This window comes from Poecilia formosa, unplaced genomic scaffold, assembly GCF_000485575.1.
Source record: "Poecilia formosa unplaced genomic scaffold, Poecilia_formosa-5.1.2 Scaffold560, whole genome shotgun sequence".
In the NCBI taxonomy this organism is placed as follows: domain Eukaryota; kingdom Metazoa; phylum Chordata; class Actinopteri; order Cyprinodontiformes; family Poeciliidae; genus Poecilia; species Poecilia formosa.
The window spans coordinates 43,778-53,738 of record NW_006800499.1 but is presented as its reverse complement, the minus strand read 5'-3'; the positions used below and the strand labels follow the sequence as shown (position 1 = coordinate 53,738).

The 9,961-nt window shown below is 50.9% G+C and overlaps 2 protein-coding genes across 5 annotated transcripts in view; one reads left to right on the top strand and one right to left on the bottom strand.

The window, feature by feature from the left end:
• Nucleotides 1–9,961, top strand: part of LOC103129600 (disks large homolog 4-like) — a 45,221-nt gene that overhangs the window by 22,036 nt on the left and 13,224 nt on the right. The gene's annotated exons all lie outside the window — the stretch shown is intronic.
• Nucleotides 483–6,841, bottom strand: LOC107834246 (uncharacterized). The gene is made up of 2 exons (XM_016665270.1): nt 6,006–6,841; nt 483–3,827 (listed from the first exon to the last, which is right to left on the bottom strand). Exons 1-2 carry the CDS (start codon nt 6,108–6,110, stop codon nt 702–704), a joined length of 3,231 nt encoding a protein of 1,076 aa, XP_016520756.1. The 5' UTR covers nt 6,111–6,841; the 3' UTR covers nt 483–701.

Sequence of the window (9,961 nt, the reverse complement as noted above, 5' to 3'; positions counted from 1 at the left end):
TCTTCCTCCCGCCAGATCCACTGTTCTCTCCCGGGGGAGTCCTCTGGGGCGTTAGGGGGAGCAGAGGGCCCTGTAAACCATTGGACTGATGGTAAGGGGCTTCCATAAGTACACTGAAACCCTCCGTATGTTTGGAAGTATCGCAGCGAGCTGTAAAACCTCCTCACTTGCCAGCCGTCAGCTTCCCCTGACAGAGTCACCTCTCCTCCTTTGATCTGCTCACTGCAGACTGTACAGCTGCTCAATTCCTCTCCGTCCCATAGACAGGTACATCTTCTTGGTTCTTCCTCCCGCCATCCCCACTGACTCACTAATACTAGCCGAGGCAGATAGCCCAGGCGACAGTTCCCACATATCTTGACATTCATGATAGATACAGGGGAGACGGGAAGGTGTTGCAGTCTACTGGCTAATGCTTCCTGTCGCCTGGGTTTATCGCCACCTGATCCCTCCCAAGTGATAGAGAGTTGACTAATTGATAAACACACAGGGCAGCGATTCTTCGCTTTACTCCACATCAGCATTTCGGGATCCTCCGACAGGACTCCATTTTTGGCCCAATCCAATTTCTTCAGGGCTCGTCCTGCCCAAATCCCTGAAGTCGTTCTTCTGATCACATCCACCCCCTTCACGGTGGCCAGTCCGAGATAGGGTGGAACAACACATGATTCACTGGCCATTTCACCGGCTTCTGTTTCTCTTTAGTCAGGAACTGGTTTGAGCTGCTCCACTCCTTGGATCCCTTTCTTCTCCAGCAGTACTGTATTCCTGTCCAGTACCTGCTTAACAATATCTTTTGTCTCAAACTTAGGTTTCACTGCTGCACTCACAGGTTGCTCTCTTGCTTTGACCCACACTCGTTGTCCTACTCTGAATGGTACTTTGGGCATTGGTTCTTCCTTTTTATTGCTGGAGCCCCGCCCCACTTCCTTCGTGGTGAACGGTCGTTGGTTGAGCTCCATCGAGGGGGCGGGCCTTTCTGCTCTGTTTCTGTCGTTTAGGGCCTGCCCTATTTCGACCGCCATGGTGCTCCAGCCTTTGTCGTTAGCATTCTTAGCTATCCAGCTCTTCACTAACCCAATGGTGCGCTCCACCACTCCATTAGCCTGGGGTGTATAGGGCGGCGAATACACCCTCATCACCCCATATTTTTGACACCATTGGTCAACCTGTGCATTACGGAAATGTGTCCCATTATCCGTCCGCAGCTCTTTCGGGATTCCCAGGGCACTGCACACTTGTTCCAGCATGCCAACAACACTGCTGCCATTCGCTTTCCTGGCTGCTTTTACGGTCACGAATCCCGACATTGAGTCCACCAACACTAAAAGGTACTTCTCACCCTTTTTTCCTGTTGTTCCCATGGGGCCTGCAACATCCATGCAGACTGAACCCCAGGGGATCATGCTCTTGATGGTTAAGCCCTCCAATCGTTGCCCTCGGCGACCTGCGTTGTATTTTCCACACACTTCACAGTCCCTCAGCACGCGCTGGACTTGTTTCACTGGGATCCAAAGTTCATGCTCCTCCAGCTCCTTACGGGTAGGTCGTATGCCTGCATGACCAAGGGCTTCATGCACACTCCGCACGACCTCATCCACGTACTCTTCTGGGACCTCCCTTCCTCTGGGAGTGCTGTCCCACTTCTCGATTCCGACAAAGACAATCTTCCTTTGCTGGACATAACAGTCCACCTCATCATTTCCACGCCAATGAGCTCCCTCATGCATGTGCGCTCTTTGGTGCTCTACTTCGAGCTCCAGTTGCATTTTTAGCTCTGCAATCTTCTTCCATAAATCTCTATGCGCCACCGGTTTGCCTTTAGCTGTCTCGAAGCCATTCTCTTCCCAAATGGCTAAGTCTTCTTTAAGGGCTTGGGCGCAGTAGTAACTATCCGTTACTAACCTGGCGCTCTTGATCTTCCTTTTCCCTAGCTCCAGTAGTCCCTCCAGTATTGCTGTCACTTCCCCGGCTTGTGCACTGCCGGGGGCCTTTCCTTTCTGTCGACATCTCTCCCTGCCGTCTTGTTTTAAGATGAAACCCCAATAGGCCACTTGGTCGGACTCTTTCTTTGATCCATCGGTGTAGAGTGTCCATTCCGGTTGTCCTGGTTTTTCAGATGTTTCCTGTTGTCGCTTCTTGTTGGTGGGTTGTGCTGGCCCGATTTCAAGCTCTGGGTCCAGCAGGATGTCTTCCCATCTTCCCCACCGTGCATTTGTTGCTTTGGTACTCTCAACGGTACCTTTTCTCAGGTACTTGTGGACCTGGCTCTGCGTAATGACTTTAACTGGTTGTCCTTGCGCCAGGTCCTTCAGTACGCTCCAATATCGAGCCAGCACTGCCAGCTCCTTTTCTTCTTGTGGGTATTTTTTCTCAACAGAGGTCAGAGTATAACTCCATAGTGTAACCAGGCCGCCGTTCTCATTACTCACTTTTATCATGGCATCATCTTCCTCGCAGTTGATCTCTGCCACCAATCTATCAGACAAACTTCTCGGTTCCAGTCTCACCGCGGCCTGAATTGCCTTCTTTAGGTCCTCCAAATCTCGTTGGTTAGCCGCTGTCCAAACCCAGGGTTTCTTTCCCCCTCCTTCGTTTTCCACATTCTTTTTCAGGCAGTTGTACAAAGGTTTGGCATACTTTTGGTAGTTGGGTACGTGGTCTCTGACGTAGTTGCATAGTCCCAATATTTTCTGCAGTTCATTCTCTGACTGAGGTGGCTGAATGTTCAACATTTTTTCCCTATATCCATCTGAGAGTCCCAAGTCTGATGTGACTTGAAAACCCAGATAATTCACCTGGAACTGTCCAAATTGGCATTTCTTGAGGTTCAGTTTCAGGCCTGCTTTTGTTAGGTTCTCAATCACTTTCTGCAGTCTTTCTAGATGTTCTTCTTCAGTGTCGTCAGCGATAAAAACATCGTCTATGTACACAGTTGCTCCCACGTCCCCCAGTACTTCCATCACGGCTGACTGAAAAACGTTTGGCGAGTTCTTATATCCTTGGGGCAACCTTTGCCAAACATAGCTTTTGCCTTTATGAGTAAATGCTGTTTTACCCTGGGATTGTCTTGCGAGACGGAGAGAGAAAAATCCATTAGCCAGGTCTATGCAGGACTTGAACTTCTTGACGCGCAGTGTCTTTAATGTGCCTTGGGGGTTGATCAGGCTGGCCCGATTCGCTATTGTCCGTCGGTTCAAGGCCTTAAAGTTGATGACTGGCCTCCAACCCCCTCCTGCCGATTCGGGTTTCTTCACCGCCTGGATGGGACTGTTCGTGATCGGGTTGAGCTCCTCTCTGATGATTCCTAGGGAACCCAGCTCCTTTACTATCTTGTCCATCTCCTCAACCGCTCCCGGGTTCAGCGGGTACTGTCGAACCGGCGGGTGCACCCCACCTTCAATATGGTGCACGAATCGTGGGCCCAAATCTCCGCAATCGTTCTTGAATCTGGCTACTTTCGCCGATGCAATTATCTCACGCAGCTTCCTCTTCCCGGCCGGAGAGAAGTCACTCTCTTCGATCTTTTGCTTCGTCACTGCCGGTACATCCACGGGTTTGTACCACTCTTGAGTGTCTGATCCTGTCTGTGTCGGACCAACTTTTACCAGCCTTGCTCTCAAGTTTATCAACCGTCTTTGGAGAGTCCGATAGTTGCACTTCTTCTTACTTAACTCTTCTAGGTCTTTGACAGTGAGAAGATTGTATGGTCCTTTAATCCACACTACTCCTTTCCATGTCCCATATGGCATTTTCTCCACTTTTCCATTGGCAAATTGTACTTTCAGGTGTCCTGCTGTTTCTAGGTCTTTGCGGGTCATTGACACCTCGGCTCCNCTCCTTCAGCGCCGCGGACTAAGAACAGTTTCCTCCCCAGCTTGCTGGCTTTTAAACCCTCCTGGCCCACAGTTGTGTATGGGAGAGGTCTCATGACTCACCCTTCCCGAGTATCTCATCGGAAAGTACCCGTCCTACCCAAACCTCGTTCCACCCTGAATTTGGTAACACACAAACTTCCCTCTTTTGCTGTTGGCCATCTGGTAGTTATTACCTTTTTTGGCAATTTGTTCTGAGGCCACCGCCCAGCTCAGCACTTGTGACATGATTCACTCTTTCCCTTTTCCTGCGCTCAGCTCTACGGTCTTCTTATAATGTACCATGAAACACAATTAACTTAAAACATAATCGATTTGTTTTACCATTATCTGAAATCATTGAAAATATATAACAATTAAGTTGTTACTGTTACTACAGATCATGAATACAGAGTATATATTTCAACTATACGTTACAGACATTGTGATTACAATAACACCAATCATTTCACCATTACACACATANATTTCAAGCTCTGGGTCCAGCAGGATGTCTTCCCATCTTCCCCACCGTGCATTTGTTGCTTTGGTACTCTCAACGGTACCTTTTCTCAGGTACTTGTGGACCTGGCTCTGCGTAATGACTTTAACTGGTTGTCCTTGCGCCAGGTCCTTCAGTACGCTCCAATATCGAGCCAGCACTGCCAGCTCCTTTTCTTCTTGTGGGTATTTTTTCTCAACAGAGGTCAGAGTATAACTCCATAGTGTAACCAGGCCGCCGTTCTCATTACTCACTTTTATCATGGCATCATCTTCCTCGCAGTTGATCTCTGCCACCAATCTATCAGACAAACTTCTCGGTTCCAGTCTCACCGCGGCCTGAATTGCCTTCTTTAGGTCCTCCAAATCTCGTTGGTTAGCCGCTGTCCAAACCCAGGGTTTCTTTCCCCCTCCTTCGTTTTCCACATTCTTTTTCAGGCAGTTGTACAAAGGTTTGGCATACTTTTGGTAGTTGGGTACGTGGTCTCTGACGTAGTTGCATAGTCCCAATATTTTCTGCAGTTCATTCTCTGACTGAGGTGGCTGAATGTTCAACATTTTTTCCCTATATCCATCTGAGAGTCCCAAGTCTGATGTGACTTGAAAACCCAGATAATTCACCTGGAACTGTCCAAATTGGCATTTCTTGAGGTTCAGTTTCAGGCCTGCTTTTGTTAGGTTCTCAATCACTTTCTGCAGTCTTTCTAGATGTTCTTCTTCAGTGTCGTCAGCGATAAAAACATCGTCTATGTACACAGTTGCTCCCACGTCCCCCAGTACTTCCATCACGGCTGACTGAAAAACGTTTGGCGAGTTCTTATATCCTTGGGGCAACCTTTGCCAAACATAGCTTTTGCCTTTATGAGTAAATGCTGTTTTACCCTGGGATTGTCTTGCGAGACGGAGAGAGAAAAATCCATTAGCCAGGTCTATGCAGGACTTGAACTTCTTGACGCGCAGTGTCTTTAATGTGCCTTGGGGGTTGATCAGGCTGGCCCGATTCGCTATTGTCCGTCGGTTCAAGGCCTTAAAGTTGATGACTGGCCTCCAACCCCCTCCTGCCGATTCGGGTTTCTTCACCGCCTGGATGGGGCTGTTCGTGATCGGGTTGAGCTCCTCTCTGATGATTCCTAGGGAACCCAGCTCCTTCACTATCTTGTCCATCTCCTCAACCGCTCCCGGGTTCAGCGGGTACTGTCGAACCGGCGGGTGCACCCCACCTTCAATATGGTGCACGAATCTTGGGCCCAAATCTCCGCAATCGTTCTTGAATCTGGCTACTTTCGCCGATGCAATTATCTCACGCAGCTTCCTCTTCCCGGCCGGAGAGAAGTCACTCTCTTCGATCTTTTGCTTCGTCACTGCCGGTACATCCACGGGTTTGTACCACTCTTGAGTGTCTGATCCTGTCTGTGTCGGACCAACTTTTACCAGCCTTGCTCTCAAGTTTATCAACCGTCTTTGGAGAGTCCGATAGTTGCACTTCTTCTTACTTAACTCTTCTAGGTCTTTGACAGTGAGAAGATTGTATGGTCCTTTAATCCACACTACTCCTTTCCATGTCCCATATGGCATCTTCTCCACTTTTCCATTGGCAAATTGTACTTTCAGGTGTCCTGCTGTTTCTAGGTCTTTGCGGGTCATCGACACCTCGGCTCCCGTGTCCACTAGGTAGGGTACTCCTTCCACTTTAGCGAAGATCTCGTCCCCCTCCCAGTAGGCATTTTCCAATATGACCCGCGACCTGGAATCCATTACTTTGATGGCCCTCCGGTCCCGGTCCTACGGGACTCATGGAGGGCCGTTCTCTGTTCAGGGCTCAATTTTCTGTATTCCTCTTCCGTCAGGTAGGGGCCTCCTCTCGGCTGGTTCGATGATGCCGGTTGGTTAGTCGGTTTCCCTTGCGGCCCTGGTGCTCTTGGTTGAAATGTTCTGTTCTGGAAGTTGGGCGGCGGTCTGTTTTGGTAACTAGTCGACGGTCGGCTCTGGAAGTTGGTCGATGGTCTGCTTTGGGGGTTGGATGGGGGTCTCGGGTTGGCCTTGTTAGGTGATCTCACTTGCTGGCTTGATTCCTTCCTCCGCTTCTCCTCATAGTACTGCTGTTCCAAGTCGAAACTTTTCACTGCCAGATCCATCTGAGTGACGGTGGTACCCTTCACTGGCATTTTCACGAATGTCATTTCACCTCTTCGGCCCCTCGTCACCTCCCGTAGAACTTTCACATACCTTGCGGGGGGGATGGTCTGCTTCAAGGTGTGCCACAGCGGTTCCAACCGGCCTCCCTTGTCGAGCCGTCCCCTGGCCCTCCTAATTTGGGAGTCTTCATCATCCATATCTTCCAACACCAACCGCTCATAGTTATCTTGTGCTGACTCTGATCCGATCATCGGATCTGCCGTCACACTGGTTAGCCACAGCTTCTTGGCTCCATCATGACTTGTGGTCGACAGTACTGTCGGCCAGACGTCCTTCAGATACTCTTCATTGTTTTCATCCGCGGTTTTGCTCCTAACTACCAACCTGAGGTTCTTGAGCTCGGCGTAAGCGTCTTGGCCGGCGCTGGGGACAGTTGGTGGGGCCGGCCCGCTCCGAGAGACTGTAGGGATACGCTGGTTTTCCTCTGATGATATTTGTGGTGGCTCCTCCTCATCAGCCGACACCTCATCTAGCTTTTGCTGGGTTTCTCGGGAGTACTTGAAAGCAGCCTTTTTCAGTCGTCGCAACATTACATCATGCATGATTCCGATGTACGTCAATCTAAAGTTGGAGGTCAGGGGCTGATGTGCCATCAGTGTGGAGCGAGACGGAGTCATCAGGATGTTGGCCCACTCACCAATGGTCGCCTCGACCCCAAGGGTAACCCGGTCATTCAGTCGGCCGGCCCACTCCTCTGGTATCTGATAGTTGGTCTGGCCGGCCTCTGGGACATATGCACGCCGTCCATCTTTGGCTTGGACTGGACCCCAAGTTACATCTCTTGCCATTCTTTCGGAGACCTTCTCGATGTCGAAGGTTTCTGCTTCCTTCTTCTTCCCTCGATGTTGGCCTGTGCGGAGGGGTTTATAGTTACCTAGGGGGTTCCTTGGGCCGGAGAAGGCACTTTCCTGATCGCTTTCTTCTCTCTCCTCTTCTCCACCTTACGCCCCTTGTTGCTCCTGTTCCCCCTCTGATTCACTGATGTCGCTGTATTGTGTCTGTCCTACGGGCTCGCCTTCGAGGGAGTTCAGCGGCTGCATCCTGGCTGGCCTCATAAGTCCATCTCCTACCCCCACTTGAGGTTCCTTCTCCTTTTGGTCCCCACCATGCTTTCTCTGTCCGTGGCTGTCCGACTCAATTGTGAGTCTTCTAACGTATTCTGGTCCTTGGCCTTCCGGCTCGATCGATGACGTTTTCAATTTTATTTTGATCGGCTTGACCTCCTTCGCCCGGCCAGCTTGACTGCCGTTCGGGGGGTCGCTCCCCTGGAATCCCAGGGGGTAAGTGTTGGTTTCTGGAGGTGAGCGTTCAGCGGGTACTGTTCCTCTATTTCTGCTGCCGCCCTTACACCTTGCTCGGTCTGGAGCTGATGCAAGCGGGGATCAACCACTAGCACCACTTCGTTGAGTCCCAGGAGGTGACTGTTGGTCTTGGCTATTGACACCACCCCTTTTTCGGCGACTGATTGAGCGGTGTTCCCTCTCAGATCTGGGGATCGCAGTCCTTGCACACTCACCACTACTCTTCTCATGCCTTCATTGCTTGCAGCAGTGAGCCCTCGGTATAACCCGTGCCAAATCTTTTTCCTGTAATCCTCGAGGTCGTTCCCTTTCTTGTAAGCGTCGATCGGGACTAAGACCACTACACCGTAACTCAGGTTGTAGCCATTTATCATGACCACTTCCCCCTTGGTTGCAGCGCTGCCTGTAGTTCTCAGAAGGCGTTGGTCTCGTTGGTAGTCTTCCCCCGCTCGGTGCTTGAGGTCCACTCTGAACTGTCGGTTGTGGACCTTGTACTTATCATTGGTGAACGCGATTAGTCCGTCACCCTCGATGTCCCACGGTTCCCCGATGTAGCGATGCACCTGGAGCCCAGTCTGCAGCCTGACGCTGATGATTTCCTTGGGCAATGGGGCTAGTTCTCGGGGCATCTTCCGGGCGTTTGATTTCTGAGGCTTCTTCCTGGGGCTGTCTGTTGTTCCTCCCTCTTCGTCTGTATCGCCCCTCTCGTCATCTGAACTGCTTCCAGACTGCCGTTGTAGGGGAGCCGCAGGCTTCCTTTCCGTGCTGTGTACTCGTGGTTGGAACTCACCCATCCAGTCTCGTCGCAGGGTCCATTCTTTCGCTGCCTCCGCCCATTCTCCCTCATCGAGGTTGAGGGCAGACGTCCTACCCTCGACCCCCCGTCTCGACAGCTCGGAGGGTCCTTGTCGGTTCTTTGAAGGGCCCGGTTGTTCTTGGTCTTCTTCATCGTCATCTTTTGTGAGGTCTATTAGGTCCTCTGATGTTGGCTTCCTTAGCGGCGACGGGTCACGGCTGGCCCTCTGGGTAGGAGGTTCAGACATGTCCGATTCCTCCAGGTCCAGCTCCTGTTTTTTCTCTTGATCTTTTCTATAAACTGTGAGTCTCTGAAGGACTTCGTTACACTCGGCATAACGGGGTGTTCCTCGGACATCTGGGTTTACCAGGATCCCGTCTATACCGGCAGCTATTGACGCCGTCTTTACTATACTGTCGTATTTCTCAGAAGGACTGTAGATGATTCGTAACTTGCCATCTGTCCATCCTTCCAGTAGGTCCGCAAACCACTCCAGCCATTCTTTGACTTCTGTCTTCTTGGCAACCTTCTTCGGGCACTTGACGACCCCTAGGCGGTGACCATCTTTGAGCTGGGTGCAGTAGTAGACTTTCTTATGCCGTATTAGTGCTTCCAGCATCCTTTTCCCAAGCTGCGGGTCATCCGTGTAATGACCTCGTTCGAAGCATCGCCGATTGGTCGTGGTCCAGGTCTCTATCCCATCACCGAGCAGTATCAGCATCACTGGAAGCTGTTGCAGGACGGTCTGGGAGCGCAGGAGCTGTGCTTCTTCCCCTGGTCCGGTGACGCTTGTCTCCCGCTCTGTCGCTGACGCTTGCAGGGGTTCCAGTCCTCCTTCTTCTTCTTCTTTTCCTTCATCCATGATTGTCTTTGTCTTCGAGTCGCCTTTCCCCCAAAGCCTCTCTTTAGCCTTCAAGCAGGGATGGGTTTAGGCTATTGGCTACTAGCTCCGCTTCTGGATACTTAACTACCCTCAGCAGAAGCTCTCCCTCGCCTGCATGCCATACAGTTACTGCAAGGGTTGTGACTGACAGCCGGATCAGTCACCACTAACTCTATTCCATAAGAGCTAGCCTCCAAGTGAGCTATTCAGATATTCGCCTCTGTTTTTACTGACTTGGTTAACGTAGGTCCTTCCTACTCATTTGAAATGGGCCCACCTCTTCTCAAGGGGCGGGAGCCCACCCAGGGACGCCATGTTTGTTATTCTGCAATAGCCAGCCACGCCTTAATTTCACCACCGACTGACTACTGACCAGCTCTCTGTCTAACAGGTCCGGAAAATCCCTGAAACCTGGGTCTTACCCTAAAAT